At 31.8% G+C, this 26,633-nt stretch overlaps 1 protein-coding gene across 1 annotated transcript in view; it reads left to right on the forward strand.

Moving 5' to 3' along the window:
* LOC114338381 (D-beta-hydroxybutyrate dehydrogenase, mitochondrial) overlaps positions 1-26,633 on the forward strand; it is a 162,524-nt gene that overhangs the window by 36,535 nt on the left and 99,356 nt on the right. The window contains exon 2 of the mRNA XM_028288975.2: positions 5,443-5,768. Coding sequence (XP_028144776.1) covers positions 5,451-5,768 — 318 coding nt within the window. The 5' untranslated portion in view covers positions 5,443-5,450. The remainder of the gene's footprint in view (positions 1-5,442; positions 5,769-26,633) is intronic.

The following is a 26,633-nucleotide window of genomic DNA, read 5'->3' on the forward strand; positions in this document are numbered from 1 at the left end:
CTGATTTTTTTTTCTAACAAACAACTTATCGAAATTTTATATAAACCATCAAAATTAGTAATTAACTATTATGATGCAGAACACAAAACTTACTGCTTATTGGTAAACTTGTTAAATAATTTCACAGAACTACATTAAGATATACCACCACAAAGATCTTCCATATTTCCTCCATTGCCCCTTTTTCAGATCACTGCTGTTCGGTTTATCTTCAGTGTTTCTGTGAATTCAACTCTTGTCTTAATTGTTTAAGAGCTTATATATTGTATTCTTGTATTCTTCTGCTGTTTTTCTTCTGGTCCTTGTCTTTAGCTAATTTCATCCTTACTAGCACGTGGTTTGATCCCACATGTGCTCATTGTAGCTAATTTTATAGACAGTTTATTCTATTTTGGCTGAATCAGTACATGGTCGATTTGATTTCTGTATCTTCCTCCTGGAGACCTCTATGTTTCTTTGAGCCTCTATGCCATTTCGTTCGTTGCAATCCGGGAATGCACGCCGCGGTTTGTTTTCGTTGGATCAGAGAGGGCAGAATATGTGTCTCCTGATGAGAGACTAATAAGTTTCGAAACCGGTAGAGGTGCTTGCTGCACTCTCTGATTGGACTAGAATATGGTACGGCTGTATTTTCGTTTTGCAACGAAATTGAAAATGGTTATTAATTTTTGATTTACATGTTTACTCTGATTGGATAACGAAGGGAATCATTCTCGTTGGAACTTTACCGCGCTGAGCAGATGGCACGTGAATTATAAATTGTAAAACTCCATTATCTTCCTTAGTCTCAGCATCAGTATGGCTTGCAAATTGTAGAAGCCTCAGAGGTGTAACCAGAGAAGGTTCCCATTGTTTTCAGTCTGGTGGAATGTAGAGTAACATTAGGTTGTTTTATGTTAGTCCAGGGTAATAAGGTTTTTTTCCACCTACCTCTACCGAAAGTATACTTTTCCGGACCTGATTGTAGGGAGCAAAGTTGTACTTTTCCTCCCTAGGGAGGAAAAGTAAAAGTGACGTCATGGTATTTCATTCATGAAATGTAACTTATTGACGCCCTGTACAATATCTATTTTCATTACGTAAGTTTCTATACATTTTAACGTTTATTTATAAAACACTCTGTATTTTGCAGAATGGTAAAAAACAGTAAATTGTTATTTTGATTTGACAATGTTTACATTATTAATTTGACTTATATTTGACAGTTGACAGTTATATTGTACGTACTTGTTAGTTTTAGTTCTAATAAATTTTGTTGGTTAGTTATATAAATAAATTAAGTAAAAATGAAAAAATGACTTGTTATTTGAGGAAGGTGGAAAAACCATATGTATAACATGGGAGTAAAGTGCCTTTTCCTCCCTTGAATGATTACTGCCCTCCGCTACGCGTCGGGCAGTAAACTTCATTCTCGGGAGGAAAAGTAGCACTTTCCTCCCTTGTTATACAAATAGCTATTACATGACACTTGAACAGCCAGGGTACTGAAGCGTTTTTTCGACAGGTAATACCTATAAGAGCAAATTGTAACTATTTCCTGCGTAAGATCTGGCATCCATTTTTATTTATCAACAATTAAGTGTCAAAAAATGGCATTTTTCACTTTTTTTTTCAAATCAATGGAAAACAGGAAAACTTATCTTGTCTTAGTACAAATATCTTCGAGATTATGGAAAAAGCTTTAAAATGACGTTTTACAAAGTTTGATATACTCATTTATTGTTAATATAATTGCGAAAAAAGGTCGGAATTGCAAAAAAAATATTTTCGCAATAACTGTTGTAAAAATTAGTGTACAGCTTTGAAATTTTTGTCACATAAGGGTTCTTTGGTGCTTAATATGTGATAAAAAGTTCAAAGCGATTCATTCAATTGTTTAAATTTTATTCAAATTGTTTATCCCAGAGAGCATTTTTTTGCAATAACATAAGTCAGAAGAAAATAACGTTAGAACCATTCCACAGGTGTCAAATGAAAGAGCATGAGCTATATTTTCAACTTGGTTTAAAAAAGTGAATAATAAATGCATTTTATTAGTAATAAATAATTATGCAAAAGTATCGTAAATCTTTCCTTATAAACTTTTTATTTTGTTATATAAGAAATTATACATATTTATTACAATTTTTTATCAATTATGATATAGATAACATTACTTGGTAGTTGTGCACTTAAATCAGGGTAAAAAAGTTAATTTTTTTGGAAAAAGTTATTCAAAAATTTTATAAAGAAAAATTGACGATACTTTTGCATAATTATTTATTACTAATAAATGCATTTTTTATTCACTTTTTTAAACCATGTTGAAAATGTTCTTTCATTTGACATCTGTTGAATGGTTCTAAGGTCATTTTTTTCTGACTTATGTTATTGCAAAAAAATGCTCTCTGGGATAAACAATTTAAATAAAATTTAAACAATTGAATGAATCGCTTTGAAATTTTTATCACATATTAAGCACCAAAGAACCCTCATTTGACAAAAATTTCAAAGCTGTACACTAATTTTTAAAACAGTTATTGAGAAAATATTTTTTTTTGCAATTCTGATCTTTTTTCGCAATTATATTAACAATAAATGCGTATATCAAACGTTGTAATACGTCATTTTAAAGCTTTTTCCATAATCTCGAAGATATTTGTACTAAAAAATCATAAGCTTCACTGTTTTCCGTTGATTTGAAAAAAAAAAGGAAAATGCCATTTCTCGACAGTTAATTGTTTATAAATAAAAATGGCCGCCAGATCCTACGCAGGAAATATTTACAATTTGTTCCTGTAGGTATTATCTGTCGAAAAAACGCTTCAGTACCCTGGCTGCTGAAGTGTCACGAACAGGGTATATTTTAGTCTTATTACCCTGGCCTATATGCCATTAGAGTGAAAACTTAGTCTGTTGTATTTTAGTTCTATTTGCTCCTTGTTTTTCGCCAATCGTTTCGTTTCTTTTTACACAATTAGTGTTGAATCTCTAACCAATATCTATAAATTAAACACTAAGAAATTATCCAAAAATTTTCGGTTAGAAAATATGCTGTTTTATTTATGTTCATATTACCTATTAATAGAGTCATAAAAATAAGTGCCAAATGCTCTACAACCACTAAAAACTTAAAACAATAATGACAGGCAGCAATGTGTAAGTAAGGTATCATAAAATGGTAGATTTTATATGCCAGGAATACACAAAGCTATAATGAAAACCATCAACTAAAAAATAACTACTATATTATGCATTTTTGCTTTGTTTTATGCTTTTTCTTTTTTTGGATATTTCTTAAAAAGTTATGTTTTATCTTACTGAACTTAAATATAAATATTTTTAGCAATAAAACACTGAAAAACTGTTGTTTTCGCTTCCACAAAATTTATTAAAAGTTAATGCCACTAGAGATGTTTCGGCAGAGTGCCTTTCTCAATTGTTTTTGCTCAATTTTACTCTGTATTTGCACTTCCATGTCTTAAGCTGAATAGGTTGAGGAGTAGGGGAGGAGGGTTCGTTCTTTTTTTATTTACATAAGTTTCTTTGAAACGTTCTGCAATAGTGTGATGGAAAGTGGGATGAGATTTTATTGCATATATGGACGATGCGTAGGTTGACGACAAGTATATTCTTCGGAAATTTAAAGGTGGTTCTCCGGTTAAACATTATAAACTATTAATGGGGCTAGTACAGAATGTTCCTGTGGTTATTCTTAATGCTGTATTTTGTATGGCTTCTAGTTGAGCAAAAAGTGTCTTCTTTGCAGATGAGTATTGATCCATAATCCAGTTTGGATCGTACTAGAGATTTGTAAATAAGAATCAAACTTTTACAATCTGAGCCCCAATTACGATTGCACAGTGTACGCATTAAATTGAGACCAGATTGACAAGATTGTTTAATGTGCATAATGTGGTACTTCCAAGATAGTTTTAAGTGTTCCACATAAGTTAAGTTGTTTCTATATAACTGAAAATCTGGAGTTGTAGACTGCCGTTTTTTTGAAAATAATATACATTTAGTTTTGTGGTTGTAGAGAATTGCAATCCCACAGCTTTCGACCAGTTTTCAAGGTGATTTAATGCACATTGTAAGTTTTTCTGTATAGAAAGAATATTTTTTCCTCTTGAATATATAACTAAACCGTCAGCGTATAATCTCGCTTTGACAAGTTTTGGAAAGTTTTCTAAGATTTTGTTTATTGCTACTAAAAATAGAACTAATAACAGTGTTGAAGAATAGTGTTGAACTTTTTTTGCAAAAGCTGGATTGCAAAATTTATTTTGCAAAATCTATTGAACCGATCTTAATGAAATTCAGAGTATTGTTTTACTATATCATATAGTTTTTCTGAGTGAAATATGAAAGTCCTAAGTGTAGCATAAATGGTTGAAAAACGTAAAATGCGAATACTTGTTTTTTATGGTTTCTTTCGCAATTATTGCTATTTTGCAACAAGGGTGATAATTTTTAAAATTTTTAACTAATGCTATGTTGTAGGAAATTTAATTACGCAACTTTTATGTCAATGCAACTTTTCTCGGAAATAAACACTTTTAAAGTTATAATCAAAAAAGGAAGAAAAAAACGAATTTTTCATTAGTTTTTTGACATTTTGATTATTTAAACAATGTTTCGGACCTTTTTGAGTGGGAGGATAACTCAATTATTATTGAGGTATTTCCAAGCAATTTCTGCAAAAAAATATGAGTCACCTCTCAACGTCCAAATGTACTAATATTTATACAGATGCGCCCTGGTCATAGAAACTTTTTGTTATCCCTAGTATTCTCTCTCTGTTGTTATGTTACATTCCATGTCTTTTAACAGTTTAACAATTTCCGTTTTAATATCAACAAAACTTTCTTTTAGGTATTTTCATATTTCCATTTTTCTCGATCACCTTTTGTATTTTCTCAGTATTATACTGATCCTCTGATCTCTATTTCCTCTGATCTTTATGAACTACTTTTGAGATAACGAGCAATCCACAATTATTGGGATCAAAGCTATCCTTGCAAAAAATTACGTATGTCTTGTTTTAATCTGAAAGACCGCCGGAGTGTGACGTCACGGCCAACTGCGGCTATATTCAGTGTTGTTATGCTCACTTTTCCAAACAAAGAATAAAGATTAAAAACACGTTGAACAGATACCCAATCTCAAGACCTTTTAATTCGTATAAAGTTAAAATTTTGCTTCCTCTGCTACTTTTTATGTTCAATTATAGTGTTTTTTAAGTTGACGTACGTACACTGACAAGTATCTGTCAAAGTTGACGTAAACTGGAAAGTACCTATATCTGAATTAATAATAGACACAGTGCATGTCATAGCTCTCTGTCGTTCAGAGCCACCTATGGTGACAATAATTTTGGATCACACGTTATCTTACATACATGCTTAATATTTAGTGAATTGCAACAGTTTTATACATAATTAACAGATTATCTCTTTACAGACTAAGCCATGAGCGGTCCCTTCAAGAGAAGGTCTTCGATCAAGACCTTGCCTGCCATGAGTCTTCCCGTCGACTCAATGCGCAGGGCTTCCATTCGAAGGGCATCGGTAGCCTTGGGACAACAGACCAAAACGGCCGGCCAACAGGAAGTTCCTTGGGATATTCTAGACAGATGTTTGCTACCCGTGGTGTTCTGTCATGCTGCGGCTGTCATCGCTAGTAACGCGTTAAATGTGCTCAAAATTTGGCAAGTGACGACGTTTACTTTGTTTATATGGTTTACGATTGTGACTATTGGAGCGGTTCTTTTTTACCATAATCTTAAGGTAAGAATACAGGTTTATGGCCAAATACACGGTATATTAGTTATTAACCTTTAAGTAGTCGCATGGATTTTACATACATAAATGCTCACATGCTTCACATGACATTAATTTCAATGTATTATTGTTTTATTTTGCTTTTTTACAGTAAAAATATTGTCTTTATACAACATAAAATATTTTTTCCACCTACCTCTACCGAAAGTATACCTTTCCGGGCCTGATTGTAGGGAGCAAAGTTGTACTTTTCCTCCCTAGGGAGGAAAATATTTTTCCTCCCTAGGGAGGAAAAGTAAAAGTGACGTCATGGTATTTCATTCATGAAATATAACTTATTGACGCCCTGTACAATATCTATTTTCTATTACGTAAGTATCTATACATTTTAACGTTTATCTAAAAACACTCTGTATTTTGCGGAATGGTGAAAAACAGTAAATTGTTATTCTGATTTAACAATGTTTACATTAATAATTTGACTTATATTTGACAGTTGACAGTTATATTGTACCTACTTGTTAGTTTTAGTTCTAATAAATTTTGTTGGTTAGTTACATAAATAAATTAAGTAAAAATGAAAAAATGACTTGTTATTTGAGGAAGGTGGAAAAACCATATGTATAACATGGGAGTAAAGTGCCTTTTCCTCCCTTGAATGATTACTGCCCTCCGCTACGCGTCGGGCAGTAAACTTCATTCTCGGGAGGAAAATTAGCACTTTCCTCCCTTGTTATACAAATAGCTATTAAACAATATATATAAAGTACTTTATATATAATAAAAAGTACTTCCATTCTTTTGTTAACTCTTCTTATGACTTGTTGACGTTGTTTTTTATTATCCTAATGTTATATTTTCATAGTACTGCATTATTTTACTTACTTAAAACTAAATGCCTTTCTAAATAATTGATGGATTCGACCGTTACTTGATGGAAGTTCATTTTATCTAACAATAAAACACTGAAAACGTTTGTTTTCTATACTTCCTTTCTGCTGTTTCGGCAGAGTACCTTTCTCAAGTGATATAGTTTACAATGTGTTTGCCTTTTTAAGTCTTTAACTGAAGAGGTTGAGGAGTGGGGAGCTGTTTGTCTCGAGTGGGTCATTCAGAATTATATTTTTCAATTTATTAATTTCCATAGATTCTAAAAAAGATAGCTTAAGGCCTTTATTTTGGATATGCAGGATTTGAAACTCTTCATTGAAAGAATGATTATGATCTAGAAGGTGAAGTGCGTATGTAGAAGTGTCTGTTTTTCTATTGTTCAGTCTTCAGAACTAACAACAACTTAAGTTGTTATATTAAGAACAATAAAAGCCGAAAGAGAAAGCAACTACAGAGTGGTGTGTACAAACTAACTTGTGGTGACTGTCCGAAAAATTACATCGGTCAAACTGGCAGAACCTTTGACAAACGGATAGCAGAACACAAAAGGGCTTTCAACAATAGAAAAACAGACACTTCTACATACGCACTTCACCTTCTAGATCATAATCATTATTTCAATGAAGAGTTTCAAATTCTGTATATCCAAAATAAAGGCCTTAAGCTATCTTTTTTAGAATCTATGGGAATTAATAAATTGAAAAATACAGATTTAATTCTGAATGACCAACTCGAGACAAACAGCTCCCCACCCCTCAACCTCTTCAGTTAAAGACTTAAAAAGGCAAACACATCGTAAACTTTTCTACGTTAGCCTTTCTACGTTATGCGCTAGACTTTTATCTGTAATTTCAGGATCTCCCAGCTCTGAAACCATTTTGGTCTTCAGTTTCTACAAACTGGCTTTCAGTTCGGTCCGATGTTCCACATAGTCGTCCAATTCTGCTGAGGATGCTAATTCCAAGAGAGTGTGAACACCGCCTTTTGTCACTTTTTCTATATGTATATTATATTAGTGACATAGCCATTTCTACAGTCTTCAGGTAGTTGTTCTCCTTCTTGTTCTTGTTAAACTTGGTAAACTATCAGGTTCGTCCTTTAATAATTCCATGTACACTCCACCTGGTCCAGAAACTGGGCCTTTTTTTTAATTTTCAAATGTTTGTAGTAGAAATAAAATGGATGATTTTACAACAACAACTCTTGGATAAAACTTTATCCAGTTTTCAAAGATTTCTTCACTTCTTCAGATGTAATGCCATCTACTAAGTTGTTTCTTATGTGTATATCTACCTGCCAAAAAATATAGCTTCTTAATGAGACATATTTTTCTATCTAAAAATCGTAACCTAATATTATTATATCCACTACTTTAAATTTATTATGCTAGCTTGTAGATGTTAGATCATTATTTAGTTTAGTAACGTTGCTGTACTTTTAATAAAACACTGTATTTTTAAAACGGTTGAAATTCAATAATCGCAAAAATAATTGAATGGAACTAGAGGCAAAAAACAAAATGTTGGATAAAACGATGATTACATGATGGATTAAATGATTTGGAAAACCCGTATAAAGGAACAGAAAAATTGCCTTCAAGCCGAAAATAAAAGAATACGAGCTTCTTTACTAGGAATATTCTGAAATGACGAGACACCGTTTTTGTTGATTTCTAACGTTCTTTTCAGTCAGTGAACAACAGAGACCACATGGTGTTTTTCAAATACTGCTTAAATATATTCAATGATTCTATACATAAAACGGATAAAGGGAAATCAATGATTCTTTACATAAAACATATAAATGGAAATACTTCTTTACATAAAACAATTTTCTTTTGGTTTGATAAGTTTATGGAAGAGTTTTAGGATAATTCTAATATACCTAATTAGTTAAATTCATATTTTATACGGTGGAAACATATTAACTGAACAACTGGATATTTGTACAAAAAATTATTTCGTGACATACAATACCTGGCGCACTAGCACAACGATCCAAATGTTTAGAAAGGGCGATAAAACGGTAAGTTGTAAGATAAAAAGAGATGAAACTAGTAGAAGTGGGAAATTTAGTGACTGTAACCTATAAATTTACCTTGTATTGATTGTTTCTCACCTTTAGACGTACTGGACGAGTTTGGCAACTACCACTGTGACAGTGACAGTTTTAGTTGACATTATCCTCTGATATGTGTAAAGGTGGGAAACAATCAACGTAATATAAATTTATAGGTTACTATTGAGGCGACAAATATTCGAGAATAATATTTCAATCAACTATGATAGCTATCGTCTACCCTAGACTAGCTCAATCTACCAAGTTGTGTGTCCACCTTGTCCTAATCAAAAACATGAACAATGAAAATGCAGAACGGAACATGGAAATACAGAAGAAAATATGACTTAGTAAATTATTATTGTTTCATTTGCTCCATTCTGCATTTTCATTGTTCATGTTTTTGATTAGGACAAGGTGGATTCAAAACTTGGGAGATTGAGCTAGTCTAGGGTAGACGATAGCTATCATAGTTAATTGAAATATTATTCTCGAATATTATTTCAATTATCTGGGGTACTTTGTCGCCTCACTTTTGGCGCCCCACGTTGGACGCCAGTGTAACGAAATAGCGATGGACTACCCCAGCCAATTGAAATAATATTCGAAAATATTACCTCAACTAACCAAGATAGCCATCGTCACACCCTTAGCTTAGCTCAGTCACTCAGGTGTATGTTCGTCTTGTCCTAACCTTAGATATGAACTATGAAAATTGGAATGGAAGCAAACAAAACAACAATAATTAACTAATCATGTTTATTGTTCATAAATGACTTAGTAAATTGCATTAACAAATGTATTCAAATTCTTGCCAAAAACTAACAATTCTGGATTATACTTATGGCTTTTGGTATTCGGCTCGATGGTAACTTCTTGATGTCGAATGGTACTGCTGTTGTAGACTTCTAGTAGGCCTGGACGGATCTTCGGCCCTAGGCCCCTGCAGCTAGAGATGGTGGTTGTGCAGTCTACATGTCATGGTCTCACGTTGTCAGCCATCTGGTGCATCGCCGGCGATGGGCTTCATGCTCCCGAAAGGAGAAAGTAGATTTTATTCCCAAAAACTGTAACAGTAAAACCATATCAACAATCAAGAAGGAAACCAAATTGTACCTTTGCCAAATAATATTCAGAAATAGTAATTGGCAAGGGTAAATTAGATGGAATTTAGATGAGGAGAATAGTTAAAATTTTGATTAATAAACGTGCATATATGTAAATTAAAAAGATAATATATTTAAAACTAAAATATCAGACACATGGTCTTACATTGAAAGTTAGGTTAGATATAAAAAATATTAGAAAAACTGTTATAAGATGCTAGGTATGGGTGGAATATAATGACTGTAAGAAATTATTAAAAAAAAAACTTTATGAAAAACTCACCCCAAGAGGAAGATAATTTGATAGAATAAAAATGATTTATTTTTGAAGCTGCTCTGCCTTTTAAAACATTACCACCACTATTTTGGAGAAATTACAGTATTGTTATGTATAAGTAGAACCTTAGTCTATATTTGAGTGTCATGTGCAGCAGCATAACTTATTAAATTACTTATTAAATTTCTTAGGGTAGATTACGCAATTTGCAATTTTTTTTAATTTTGCAATAGATTGTTACTGATTTTTATTTTACTTTATTATGTTTTATTTATATTGACGATTTGTATAATTTTAGTAAATTGTATTTGTTATTGTTTTTATTTATGATTCTTGTAAGCTTTGTCTATAAAATTGTTAAATTTTTCATGACAATAAAGCATATTTCTATTCTATTCTATTCTAAAATATGGGGGTTGTCACTGTCATAAAAATGATATGACAACGAACCTTGGACGAAATTTGAAATAACTAACATGGAACACAAGAGATGATACAATATAAATAGGGTTGCCTATTATAGAACGGGCGCCAACCGATTTTTAAAGGGGAAAATGGGTAAACCAAATAGAAGAAGATAATTATTAATGAAATATTAAAGGAAATAAGGTAAAATAATTATTTAAAAATAAAATATCAAAGATGTGACCTTTGTAACGTTACACTATCGCTAAAATTTCCCACCTCTACTAGTTTCACCTCTTTTTCTCACAACTTAAGGTTGATATGAACCCTTAATTAATTTGTTTCTGACCCTAGAGATGGCTCTACTGTAGCATACCATTGTGGTAACATTTTCAACTTAATTGTAGATTTCTACATGATGACTCAGTAATATGTAGAAACCTGAACACTTTTTTATCGTTACACCCATCGGCTCAATTGGCTATGTTGCCAAATTGTTTAAACACTAATTTTATCAATGCCTAATAACAATGTTAATAGCAAGAAACATTTAGTCCATGTTGTGAGGCCGCTCCCGTCTGAAAGAAAATTATGTTTCGGTTTCTTTGCGGATCCCTATTCAAAAATGTCCACTTAAGGAAATCTGACGGCGAAATTTTTCGCCAGAAATTGTTTAAACAATTTTTTTAAAGAAATTTAAAAGATCACCATTTTTTGCTCCGGAAAATGTTTTTTAGGTTTTTTGAGTCATTCTAAACAAGAAAGGTATCTTGTCATTTTTCTCAAAAGTTGATAGTTTTCGAGTTAGGGGCGATTTAAAATCTGAAAAATGCGATAATACGCATTTTCGAAGCTTGAAAGCTCAGATTTATATCGCACATCCCATTAAATACCGATGCAACTGCGGTTTTCTTCTTCTATAAAATAGATATTTTAAGAGAAGTAATTGAATATTAGAATATTAGTAATTCAATAGCACACGAATGGATATCTTTTTTTAAAAACAAGCAATATTTAACCGTTATAAATATTTGTAAGATATGGCGGTATTGGCAATACCGTCTTGCATTATCTTTTTAAATAACTCATCAACCATAACTGCTACGATTATACAGATTAACAATGAAAAACCAGACAAAGTTATAAATGGTAGTTTATTAGATAAATTTTATAATCATAATTGTATATTATAAATCACTTACAAGAAATTAACTCAACAAATTGAAAAAAAATGATTGCCGTACATTTGCAATAAGATTTTTTTGCATAATTCCAGTAAATGCTCTTTTGTTTTCTCTCCTACAGTAGGAGGCTTTTCGTAGGCTGGTTTTGAGTTATATTGCTCTAAAATATTATTATTATCAGAAAAACGACGAGTAGAAAGGTCAATAGTTTTATAGGTTATATAGTCAAAGTTAGTTTTGTAAAAAACTTTTGTAGGATAACATTTTCTACTTTAAGAATTTGTATATTATTCCATATTACTTTCTCGTTATCCGAATTTTTGGTGAATTTTTGCCCAAAAATTTTTGGAAGGTACTTGAAGTCAAAAAAGTCTTCAGCGTCATTTCATTCACGATAGCTAGAGAGGCTTGTTGCAATTTAATTTGCTCCTCGCATAGCAATGGCTTCGTGCCAAAAAAAGGAGGAACCGTTTGCGATGCCACTTCGAAAATCGTAAAATTAAAGCAATTGAGGCAGGACTTACAAAAAAATGTAGAAATATCTCCGCAATGTGTAGGTATTGCTGTTACAAAATCTCGTGAACCTAATTCATTCATTTGGTGACGTCAATATACGAACGAAACGAGTGAATTCGACTTTACTGAAAACATCAGGGTGCAGATGGGACCCTGTCGCGCAATTCACAGCAAATAAAATAGTCGTATGTTTTTAGGCTTCATTTTATTTCGGTTATACATACGCATTTTCAAGGTTCACGAGGTTTTGCACCAACTCTAATACTGCTTGCAAATCGAAGCAAGCTACTATGAGTTTATTATTTTTTATGTAGGCTTTGTAATATCTTTTGCTTTTTCTTCTCGGCTTCTTTCTTTACTACGAAAGTGACGTGTGTATTGTTCTTGGCCTTTGTATTTTTTGTGTATTGTTCTTGGCCTTTGTATTTTTCTTCTTGATTGCATTGTTTATACACCTCATAAGTTGCGCACTGATCTTTCGTCGGTTTAAAAAAAGAGATATTACATTCTGTGTTAAAAAATGTTTCATATGTACATCTTTTGACAGATGGCAACTGCTTTTCTTCTCGTTACTCTTTGTAGTATCTACACATCTGAGCTAAGGTTAATGATCCATCAAGATCAATTCTCTACGAGTTTGAGCTCTTAAATAGTGAGACTCTACGCGCTCAAAGCTATTTATGTGTTTTCTTACGACGGTTTCCTTAAGTTTCTCGTCTATAGTTATGCGTTTTTGATGATTTCCTCTCTGTATTATCTTTCTGAACGATGTTATAATCTTTTGACTTAGCCCAACTTGTTCGAATAAATCGATCTCCAATAATAAGGGTATTCATAAAAATATTTTGCATGTTCTTCTCCTTAATTTGTTTATAGTTAAATAAAAACATAAATTGTTTGTCCTATTACTTCCTTCTACAACTCTCCCATACTTCGGAATATTGTGCAAACGTTTCTGTAAAAGACCCCTAGAACTCGCAACATGTGGCGGTATTACATTTAAACATATTATATTCTCCGTGCAATATCCATACATGAAATAGTTACGGCGCTACAAACTACGTTTTTGAAGTTACGTCACTAATGTTCTCAGCAAGCGATGTGTATTCTCGCAATTTTCAGATTTTAAATCCCTTGTAACTCGAAAACTGTTAACTTCTCAGAAAAATGAGAAGATATCTTTTTTGTTTAGAAGGAGCCAAAAAACCTAAAAAATTACAGGGCAAAATAGGAGATTGTTGAAATAGAGCCTGCCGCATTGGCATTAAAATCGGATGGACGCGCATAATTAGCAATTAAAAAACAACGGTCTAAATTGAAGTTAGACCAGATTACTACTCAGAATTTCAAAAATGAATGTTTAAACTTCAGTTTAAGAACTTGCCAACCTTAAATATAATAATTTAAATATGAGTTTTTACGCCTCGAAAATGTGTATTTTCGCATTTTTCAGATTTTAATTCACCTCGAAAACTATCAACTTTTGAGAAAAATGACAAGATATCTTTCTTGCTTAGAATGACCCAAAAACAAGAAAAAATATTTCCTGGACAAAAAATGGTAATCTTGTGAATTTGATTAGAAACATTTTTTAAACAATTTCTGTCCAAAAATTTCGACGGCACCCTTATGATTTATTTAAAGGGGACATTTTTGAATAGGAATCCGCAAAGAAACCAAATCAATTTTTTTTCACACGGGAGCGGCCTCACAACATCGACTAATTACATATTATGTTTCTCCGTAACTAAATATTCCAGTTTGTCAGGCATTCATCTTATCTCACACTGAAAGATGGTAATAAAATTTTACAACCTCTTCCATTCACTGTCGACAAATCATGTAAAAATGTATTGCATTGCACAAATTTTGTTTATACACATAAACCTTTTAACACGTTGACGGACAGTGCGTCAAAAGTATAATCAAGTGTTGTGACACTATTATGAATTTTGCAAAGTAGAATAGGGAAATTGCTAAATTTGTTTTAGCGCTTATAGTTTATGGAAACAATATGTTTTTTGTAAACATGGGGACGACGACCATGGATGTAGTATCATATTTCATAATATGCATCTGTAGATGTAATAATAGGATTTTGTTTTAAATTCAGCAAAAATGTTTAAGCAAGGCGAAAACCTCGCGTTTCTTGGGAAAAATATTCCCATGAGATCTTTTTGCGTAAGGGACCGTTCAAGTATTACGTAACGCAGGTTAGGGGGGGTCAAAAATCTTCAAAAATTGCGTTACGCAATAGATAAACTCCCATAAGAGTGCGTTACGTAGGGGAGGGGTTAAAATCTTCAAAAATCGCGTTACGTAATACTTGAACGCACCCTAATCAGTTTCATGAGATACCGCAGAATAAGACCCGAAAGGTTATAATAAAGATATTAAAAATGACTGTTAACAGAAAAAAATACTCAAAACTATTTCACTAACACCAAAACTAGTTCGTCTCTGTCTTGCTAAGAGAACTGTCGATTTATTGCATTTCGATTTAATGTCCATGATTCAGCTCCATAGTAAAGCACACTGTGTACATAACATTTAATTAGCCTTATTCTGAGGGCCAGTATCAGATCTTTGCTGTATAAAATCTTTTTTATTTTCACGAAGTTGGCACGTGCTTTTTCAATTCTCTCTCTTATTTCTGCAGTCTAATCGTTATTTTCTGTGATTATCGTTCCCAAGTAAGTATATTTTTTACTCTCTCAGACTGCTGGCCGCCTACCGTTAATATTTCATTTGTATTGTTGTTCTTGCTATTTTTCATAAATTTGGGTTTTTTGATGTTAAGAGAGAGTCCGTATTCTCCACCACATATATCTTAATATTTTGTTCATTATTCTTTCTAAGTCTTCCAAGTTGTCTGATATTATGACTGTATCGTCGGCATGCCTAATTTTAATAATTAAATTTTCATTCACTTTTATGCCGACTGTCTCGTTTACCAAAGCTTCTTGTGTGATTTCTTCAGAATAAGCACTAAACAATAACGGCGACAGTATGTAACCTTGCCTGGCCCCTCTCCTTATCTCCATTTCTTCTGACAGTTCTCTTCCAAATTACACATTTGATCGTTGGCTGTAGTATAAATGGTATAGTTTATTACTAATGTTATTATTATGGTATGGTTTATTACTAACGAGGAAGTTATAAATGCCTTAAATCAAATGAAAAATGGAAAATATAGAGACGACGGAATAACAAAAGAGATGATTAGAGCTGGAGGTCAAACTACCTTGAAGGCAGTTAAAATCCTAATGAAGAAGTGCCTCTTTGATATTGCTATTCCAACCACTTGGCAAAATGCGCAGCTACTTCTACTACAAAATAAAGGAGGCAAACACAAACTCGAAAATTCCAGACCAATAAGTTAGAATATTAAGACAATAGAATATAGAATTATTTACTCTTGCATTAGAAGATGCCTTATGTCTTAAAAGAAAAAGTTAAATTGTCACTTAAATTTTTAAGTCATCTAAGATTTTCCGATGACGTAGTGCTCATAAGCAACAATACAGAAGAACTAATCTACATACTAAAGATGCTTAAACAGGAATCTGAGAAAAGCGGTTTAAAAATAAATTTAAATAAAACAAAAGTGATGACAAATCAAAATATCAGAATGGACTTAGATGCAAGTGAGATCGAAACTGTCGAAGAGTCACACGATCAAGCTAGACAAACATAATCAAACGGCAGAGATAACTATAATAGAAGGATTTACTTGGGTAGCAGTTGTAAGACTCAGTGATGTGTTGAAAAACAAAAAGATACCAATAAATCTAGAAAAAAGGGTATTCAACAGTTGTATTCCACCAGTTATGACTGATGGATTGGATACCGTGACACTTACAGGGTTATCAGCCAATAGATTAAGAACACAGAGGGGTATCGAACGAGCTATGTTAGGAGTATCTCTGAGAGAACATATTTGAAATGGGACGTACGAAACAGAACGAAGGTGGAATATGTAATTGGAAGAATTGCGCAAATGAAATGGAACTGGATAGGACACGTGGCACGGCAAAACAACGAAAGGTGGACGAGAACATTGTACATTGGAGACCACGCGAGCATAGTAGTAGCAGAGGAAGACCACAAAAACGATGGCTAGATGACTTCAAAGCAAAAGTGGGGAGAAACTGGTACCAAATAACACAAAGCAGAGAAGAGTGGAGAACTCATGGGAGGCCTTTGTCGAGGAGTGGATGCAAACAGGCTAAAGAAGAAGTTATTGTTTTCTTTAGGGACATTCGCTTGACAAGCTACATGTTTTTATGGATTTGGCTGTCTCTAGAGGTGTATATTCTCGGGCTGAATACAGTCACTTAACTTCCACAATCTTATTATCACCTACTAACCGTCCGGGGAAGCTCATAAAAAGCGATAACCTTTTTCCAAATTCCAAGCACACAAACAATCCACACTGCTTTACTATATTTTTTGTTTTAATAGCAATTTCTGGCTTTTCTTCGTGTCTTATCAGATAAAACTAGATATCGTTATCGCGTTTCCTTTTTACTTCTTTATCGATGATTATTCTGCCGCGCCGTTTTCTAATATTCCTTACTCTTTCTCTTCCTGCTCTCAAAGAAACTGTTTATTAGATTTTTTTCTTTCTCATCTAATTTATACCGATCCAGATTAGCTCCATATAACAGTTCTAGTTCTACTTGCATCAGACTAATCAATATGTTTATTTCTGTTGTTTTTGTACATATGTAGAAGAAATCAATATAGATGTAAGATTTTTAAAATTGATTGTTATTATTTCTTTTTTTATTTTTAATATGAAGGTGAAAATATTTTTTAACCTACCCTGAATTAATTTCAGAAGTGGTTATTTATTTACTCTTACTCCAAATCTATTTAAATATCGTCCAATTGTTTTCCTTTAAATTTAGCTCACCACAAATGCAAAAAGTAATGAACAAGGAAAATTTTAAAGATAAAATAATGGTTTAAATTAAAATCTTTAATAAACATAAGTGCGACAAAAGAGAAACACCATGGATGGTAGTTATTAGAAAAACTATTTGACAAAAGAAGACTATTTATGCTCCAATTCAAAATATGTATAGTCAAATACAAAGCTTCAGAGTTACATGAAAAAATACAAATAAAAAAGACAACTTATGTTACTTAAAAACATTAAAAAGCCAACTCGGGTTTAATCGAGACAGAAAGTACCAGCCCCAAATATATCAAAATCTAATACGGCCAAGGGGACTGGCAATATTTCAGGAACAGTAGTTAAATTAATTTCAGAAGGTCACGTTGATGCGTTATAAATAGACGTTATAGTAGTCTTATATCTATATTATATTACCTACTAACTATAATACAATAAAACATTTTGTTGTACAAAGTAATTGATATGGCAACGCTGCTAGGATAAAGTTCTGTTTGACGCGATTCTAGCAGAAGGTACTGCTATCTGTCGAACATAAATATTACCGATGGTGTAGGTGGAGCCACGTCATGGCGGTACAAATTCACAGCGGCAATTCAAGATATAATTCTTGTTTAACGAGATTTTTCATATGTTTAGGAAAAGATATTGAACATTTTATTGCAAATATTTTCCACTCTTACAGTTTTATATATGTTGTTATTAAAATTTTGTCCGATTTCTTACCGGTAGCTTAATTATAAGCCAAAACATATTATTTTTTCCTATTGTGGCAAAACTGTAAGATCAAAAATTTTCAAAAAATTCATAAGTATTTCTTAGGATTATATCTTTATCCTGTAAGAAAATTAACAAAATTGTATGTTTGGTTTTCCCGTTTTATACTTGGAAAAAAAGAGTATTTTTGAGTTTTTTCGAAAACGAAAACATGAAGTTTGCTCAAAATTTGTCAAAATACTTCTAGTAATCACATACACCTTCTCAAATTTTTTCAAAATTTTTGAACTTCAAAATTTTTTTTGGGGGGGTTCAGATCAACCTTAAGTAATAATGTTTTCCATCTTTTGCGCTATTTTGCCGGTAATTAGCGCGCTCATCACTGTATATTGTATTCATTCGGTGAATTACGGAATAATTGGGCTCAAAAGTAGATTAATTTTTTATCAATGATTTGTTGATTTAAATTTTGAATATTAATCGGATATTGAAAAAGACTATTTGTTATACCAAAAACTATTTAGGCTCGTAAATACAGAAAAACCTCCTTTTTGATCTAAAATTATGCGACAATTATATTTATTTTTAGAAATATGGAGCGCGAAAACTATATAAATAACTTCATAATTTATTTTCGGAAAAAATCAATTATTTCAGCAGTTACTTTATATAAAACACAAATCTATTTTATTGGTAGTTCAAAAGATATATTTATAAACAAATGTGATATATAGTGTAACAAAATGTTGTTCCTTTTAGTTTTATATTTAATTTTTTTACAACTCTAGATTTTTTATTGTTTTTCAGCTATTATTTATGTTACAGTTCAAACACAAAATAACTTAACTGTATTGAAATTTTTCTTAAGAAGCTATTCAATTATTAAATAGACGTTTGGCAAAGATAGAGATCCATCCATTTATTAACTTGTTTATGGTCAACAGCATTTTTTAAGCAAGTAAGCGAAGGCATTACTTTGTAAAGGCATAAATATGGTTCCACTTTTCCTGTCAGTTTCTCTCTCTGCTGTCGTCGCACCCAATGGAGAATTGGGAAGATCACTGCATTTCTTATCTCTTTCTCGCCCACCTAATGGAAGGTGGCAATTCCACCTTCCATTAGGCGGGAAATGGAAGGAATCAACAAACTTCTTTGTGTCATTTACCTCAGTGCACTTCATATTTTTTTAAATGTAAGGTAGGTAGGTAGCTGAGTTGCCTGATGGGTAAGGTACAAAGGACAAGTCTGCATTGCGGGCTTAAAGTGAACATCATAAAAACCAAATTTATGCTAGTAAGAAAAACACAACAACGAGCAAGGCAACTAGTCCAGTCGGGTTAGACGAATAACAGGCATAACCTTGCATTTGGAGCTGCCCCAAATTTTATTTTTCTTATCTTTAGGGGGATCAATAGTGGTGTAAATTTAAAATCTCGACTGAATTCCGCCGTTGCGTTAGCCGCCATCTTGATTTTAAACGAGAACCGTTTTTGCTCAATATCTCGGCCATTTTCAACTTTTCGACAAAAAGTATAAGAACAAAAATTGTTGAAAATGTGATTTTCTATAATTTTTATTGTTACAATTTTTTCGTGCGGTCGATATTTTCCGAGTTATGGCGGAAAATAGTGACAATTAGAGCACAATTATTGAATTATCTCGTTTATTATTAGTTTTACTACAAAAATGTTTCTGTACAAATATAAAGAGAATTAAATTCTACACAATTTTGGTCTCTTTCAGTTTTTTGCTAAAATGAATATTTAAGGTAGTACGTATGCGGTAATGGCGCGAGCGTAAGACCTGACTGAATTTATAGCAATTGTTTTTGTTCACTATCTACGCCATTTTCAACTAAAATTGGACCGCGTTATGTAATAGCGGATTAAGCGCCAAAATGTAGTTTTGAGATAAATCGATTTAAAGATTTTAAATTTGTTTTTGGTACTATTTCTAAAATATAGTAGTGACATGTTTCATATTTAATATATTAATGCAAATGTAAATAGACTTTTACATGTGTTTAAAATTTTTTAAAAATAATTTATATTTTAAAAGTTATTCGATCAAATGTCGCTTAATTCGTTAATGCTTTTTTAAGATATGCATGAGTTAAGATCCGAATACCGGATTAAGAGACATATTTGGCGCTTAATTTGATGTTACCTTACAAAGGATGTCTTTTAATTCGATATCTTAAACGTTAGTAAATATGTTATGTTTTGTAATAAAGAATTAACCGACTATTCGTGGCGCTTGATTCGTTATTACACTTACAAAGATGCGGATTTTTGTTTATGACAATGGATTATGTACCATTATTGGCGTTTAGTTCGATATTACAAATCCTAGTGTGAGATTTTTTTTAATAAAATAAAAAATGTCGCTTAATACAGGCATTTAAAAACAGCTTTTTTAAATTTTTTTTACAAAAAACATATTTTTATACATAGATTTGCACCCTAGCTGCAAGATGGCACTAATATCTCGATTTTGGACTTTTGGCGGTTAATCCGTTATTACATAACGCGGTCCAATTGATCCAAATATGATTTCCTACAATTTCTTCTTAACAATTTTTTTCATGCGGTTGATATTTTCCGAGTTAAGTGGGAAAATAGTAAAAAGTGGTGGGGGGAGCATAATTATTGTATTGAATCTTGTATTCTAGCTGCCCCAAATTTTGTAAATCTATCCGTTAGTGGAGATCAATAGTAGTGTAAATTTAAAATCTCGACTGAATTCCTTGGTTGCATTAGCCGCCATTTTGATTTTAAAAGAGAACCGTTGTTGCTTAATATCTCCGCCATTTTCAACTTTTCGACAAAAACGGTAGAAACTAAAATTGTTGGAAATACAATTTCCTACAATTTATTTTGCACAATTTTTTTATGCGATCAATATTCTCCGAATTAAGGGGGAAAATAGTGGAAGCGGAGGGGAAGCATAATTATTGAGTTGTCTCATTTAATATTAACTTTACGACATAATTGTACATAAACAATAATAAAGAGAATTATATTTTATACAATTTTTAAAACTTCCAATGAAACACCAACCAAACTAAGTACATAAAAGACATAAATAATAACTTATATGCATTAAGTTCACTTAATTTTTTTAACTAGCGGGTTTTATTGGTTGAATTTGTGTGTAGATATTTTAAGTTTCATGTCAGCTAATATATTTTAATATTTCAACAATTTTTTTTTTATTTTAGACCCTGTTGGGGGAAATTTCCCCATTCCCCCCTCCCTCGAAGACCCGCCACTAGTTCTTTCGAGAAATTGTAGTAAATCGCAATTTCAACAATTTCAGTCCTTACACTTTTTGTCGAAAAGTTGAAACTGGCGGAGATATTGAACAAAAACCATTGCTATAAAATCAATCAGGTCTTACGCTCGCATTTTTACCGCATACGGACTACCTTAAATATTGATTTTATCAAAAAAATTAAAGAGACCAAGATTGTACAAAATTTAATTCTCTTCATTTTTGTATAGGTTAAAATTTGTTGTAAAAGTAATAATAAACGAGATAATTGAATAATTCAGTAATTATGCTCTAACTGTCACTATTTTCTCCCCATAACTCGGAAAATATCGACCGCACGAAAAAAATTGTAATGAACTAAATTATAGAAAATCTCATTTCCAACAATTTTAGTTTATACACTTTTTGTCGAAAAGTTTAAAATGGCGGAGATATTGAGCAAAAACGGTTCTTGTTTAAAATCAAGATGGCGGCTAACGCAACGGTGGAATTCAGTCGAGATTTTAAAATTATACTACTATTGACCCCCCCCCCTAAGAATTAGAAAAATAAAATTTGGGGCAGCTCGTAATGCAAGGTCAAATGCTATCCCGACTGGGCTAAACTGATATTAGACAATTAAAGAATTGGATATTAGGATTCGTACACTTACTGAGGAACAACAGTTAATTCAAGTTGGGATCAAGCAAAGGTGATACTTATAAGAATAGAAAAAGCAAGAGACTAGCATGAATCAAATTTTTATCCCTAACAACCCCACCGTACCTCTCAAAATCCGACTTGTCAAATGTTATTATTTCCGGTTTTGTTATTAGTTCAAAGAAATAAGGAAAAAAATATCCTGTTGGTGACACAACCACCTCCAGGCCCAAACCAAATTTTTTGAGTAGTATGGACATCTATGTTAATAACCTATATGTTTCCTGCAGCCGATTTTGATGATATACATAGTTATAAACAAATGAAGATCAAACAAATGGTAAATTTTCGCTTTTTTCGTCTATAAACAAAAAGTTAAGTATTTTAAACAAATTTGAGAGTGAGAATCTCATAAATCGTATAAAAAACTTCAATATGGCGTTCACTGAATATGTCTATCCTTATTGGTTGCTTAGAAAATTGCAAAATAAATCATAAATTTTGAGTTTTTTTAAATATTCATAACTTATGTAAAAACTAACTTAGAACGTTCTTACTACAGAGAATGCTGACACTTTTGGTGCTTAAACCATACCCTATATTTCAAAGCAATTGGTCAAATATTTTAAAAGGTATTTAATTTGTTTATCCCAAATTAATTTTTTTTGCAACGCTATAAGTCAGAAAATGATGAAGTTACACTAATACTTTGGATAGTTTATGAAAGAAGAAGATTTATACTATTATTTTAATTTAAAAAAATGACAAAAAATAATTCTAAATACTGCAAAATTATTTTGCAAAAACATGTGAATTAAAAAAAAGGGGGGTAACTTCGTCCGTAATTGTCCTAGGACAATTGTTTTTCTTTCTAAATGTGTATAAAAATTAAGTCTTTCCAAATACGAAAAAATTATTTTTTACGGGTAACGGTTAAAAAGTTATTCTAATTGTTTTTATAAGTAAGCAAAATATCGACGTGTTTTTGCAAAATAATTTTACACTGTTTAAAATTACTTTTTGTAATTTTTTTTAATTAAGTCAATAGTATAAATGCTCTTCTTCCATAAAATGTCACAAGTCTTACTGTAACCTCATAATTTTCTGACTTATAGTGTTACAAAAAAAATGAATTTGGGATAAACAAATTAAATAACTTTTAAACTACTTGACCAATTGCTTTGAGATTTAAAATATAATTTAAGCACCAGAAGTCTCAGAAATTCGTGTAATAAGAAGGTTCTAAGTTAATTTTTACATAAGTTATGAATATTTATGGAAACTCAAAATTTATGATTTATTTTGCAATTTTCTAAGCAACCAATAAGGATAGACACATTCAGTGAACGCCATATTCAAATTTTTTGGACGATTTATGAGTTTCTTACTCTCAAATTTGCTTAAAATGCTTAACTTTTTGGTTATAGATGAAAAAAGCGAAAATTTACCGTTTTTTGATCTTCATTTGTTTATAACTATGTATATCATCAAAATCGGCTGCAGGAAACATAAAAGTTATTAATATAGATGTCCATACTACTCAAAAAATTTGGTTTCGGCCTGGAGGGGGATGTGTCAAGAGAAAAATCTTATTTCTCTGGACTATATATAGAATGGAGGCGAAGACAATGACCGCAACAAACCCATTAAAGCCCGAATTAATTATTTTTTTCAAAAATTGTCGATTTTTTGCTTAAGTGAATCCACCACAATAAGTTAAATTAAACCAAAATATTTATAATTTTCAAAAAAATTTTGTAGTTTTTTCAAAAATGCATGTTGCCATATGGCAACGCCGCTAGGTCTTTAAGATATCTTTCAGAAAATTAGTACACATACATGTTACTAACATTTATTCAGCTTTGTTACCCATTTTTGAAGGAAATACTATTTCTTAATGTAGCTGGTCTTCCACCCTCTTAAGGCGCAGTTCCATATTGAGATAGACAATACGGTACCCTTTTACAGCCGTTCTAGTATGTTTCTCCAAACTACATGCTATGTCTGTAGTCTGTAATATTTTTAATAATGTAAACCAAAAAATAACTTATCGCTTCCAAATGATGCATTTTCTAGAATCCCATGTACATAGTTACTTTTTCTAAGTGTACATAGTTACAAAGATCAAGTAAAGATTAAAGCGTTGGCCAAAATGTTATTTTTAGTTATGTGGACGCTTTAAAAACTATTCCAAAGTCTTCCAAAGCGGCCGTGCGTGACCAACATAAATGTCAATTTGGTTTTACAGTTACAGCGTAAAGCCCCATCTTCAATTGTACAACTTATAAGTGAATCCAAATCACGTACACTAGATTTAGGACAAAAGTGTCGAAACAACGACTTTGCTTTTTGTGTTTGGTTTGAAGGCACATAACGATGTTTCAATATAAATGGAAATCTACGGGGTAAACTATTAATATATAATATAACTCAGCTTTAAAATGAATTTATTAACACAACAATATAGTCCAAGTAATGAAGCTTAAAATAGGACAAAACCTCGCAATTTTTACAGAATGAATAGATTTGCTTGAAAAGAGAATAAGTAGTGATTAGTCCAAGGATCAAAATCTATATGCTGCCAACAGGCGCTTTTACCATGGGGTTGGTTGCCACCCCATCTGGGGGGTAGAAATTTTTTATTATATTTTGACCACAAAAGTTGGTAAGAACATTCATTTTAAGCAAAAAACGTTTTATATATTTTTGTGATAAAATTAATAGTTTTCGATTTATTCGCTATCCACAGTGTTAGTTTTATATGGAAAAAGTCAATGTTGTTAATAAGTTTTCTGCTAATAACTCCAAAAGTTTTCGTTGTATCAAAACAACTTTACTTAACAAAAATGTAGCTTTTGAAAAAATAAACAAAACCGTTTTTTTTATTTTCTTTAAGACCAATAGTAATCGAGCTATACTTTATTATAATATGTTAGCTCTTCGTCGTTAAATGCTAAATATTGTATAATATGTTTGTAGTTTCAAACTCAAAAGACGGGAAATCTGTGAATTTTTCGAGGATAACTTGTTGAAACTAATTTAAAGTATTTAAAAACATCTATCTCCAGAAATAGAAAAAAAGTCTCTAGCTCAGACATTAAGTGACTTATAATGAAAAGAATGTCAGTCCTTTTTTTTCAGCGAAAAAGTGATCGGAAGCAACCGCCCTAATCGTCACCGTAATTAAAATTAGTAATTGACCTTATTCGGTCTTCTTTAATTATGTATTATTAATAGGTTCTAGAAGTTTGATCGGCCTAGAATGACTGGTTTTAAAAAAAAAATGGAGTTAAAAGCGAATAACGAATTTTTGTAGTTTGGAAGAAAATGGGTTTTTCTTCAGAATAGAAAGATTAACATCAGAGATACGAACAAATGTTTAATAATGAAATTGTAGCTTATTTTTTAATTCCCAAGAGCCTGGTTTGCAAAAATTTTTTCTACAGTAAAAATTTAGTGAACTATTGACAATTAAAACTTGTAATAACATGCAAAAACCATCTTTACCAACCCTTTCAAAGTCACCTCTTTTTGCGATTGAGGATTTTTAAAAGATTTAATAACAAACCTACAAAAATTTTTATTTACCAAACTTTCTAAGATAAAAAATAAAAAAGTTACGGTTAAAAATCAATATATTTTTTTGAAAAAAAAAAGGAGAAATCAAATTGGAAGCATAATAATGTAAGTTAGGGGTGTTTTTAGTCATTGGCCTTATTCATTCTTCTTCATTTATGTATTATTAACAGATTCTAGAAGTTTGAGTGGCTTAGAATGATTAGTTTTTAAAAACTAGAGTTAAAACCGAATAACGAATTTTTGTAGTGTGGTAAAACATTGATTTTTTCGATATAAAACTAACACTTTCGATAGCGAATAAATCGAAAACTGTTAATTTTATCATAAATATGTATAAAACATTTTTTGCTTAGAATCAACGTTTTTATCATGTTTTGCGGCCAAAATATAATAAAAAATTTCCACCCCGAGATGGGGTGGTAACCACCCCCATGCATCATATAGATTTTGATCCTTGGACTATCCACTACTTATTCTCAAATTTTCAAGCAAATCGATTTATTCAGTAAAAATTTCGAGGTGAAAAGCTTCGGTTCCTGAATTAATAATACAATACTTTTAAACACAATGACAAATTTAAACTTCAAATGCTCAATTACAACTGTTCTAGAAACGTCAACGCCATATATGTTTTCATTTTCGGACGTTCTAGACGTCACTAGACATTTCTGGGTTATTCCATGACATCTCGAATATTCTCCTACTTCTTCTTTTTCGTCAATGGACTTTTTCTATGTGTGGTCAATCTTAGTCCGAGGCTCTTTACCGGTTCTTTGAGCTCTTTTTATTTTTTTTATATATGGCAGGCTGCTAACCTAACCTTACAACCCTCCTCCTTTATCCGGGCTTGGGACCGGCAACATCACTCACCAAAAGTCGCTGGAATACAACAAACCAGCATATATATGTGCCTGATAGATTTGAAGAAAGCGTTTGATAGAGTGAGAATTCGGGACGCGGTACATTTATTACCTATATGAAAGGGAATACCACTAGATTTAATAAAAACCATTGAGAATTTAATATAAAGACAACATAGCTATGGTAAGATGTAAGGGAAAACTATCGCAACCTATCAAGTATGAAAATGGCATTAGACAAGGAGATTCGCTGAGCCCATTAATATTTAATCTGATAATGGATGAAATCATAAATAAAGTTAAAAAAGAAGAGGATATAGAATGGGAGAAAAGGAAATAAAGATAATCTGCTACGCCGACGACGCCATAATAACAGCCGAAAATGAAGATGACCTGCAAAGATTAATTAAAGAATTCGAAGTCACGGAGCTCATATACAATATGT

Source organism: Diabrotica virgifera, chromosome 6, assembly GCF_917563875.1.
Source record: "Diabrotica virgifera virgifera chromosome 6, PGI_DIABVI_V3a".
Lineage (NCBI taxonomy): Eukaryota > Metazoa > Arthropoda > Insecta > Coleoptera > Chrysomelidae > Diabrotica > Diabrotica virgifera.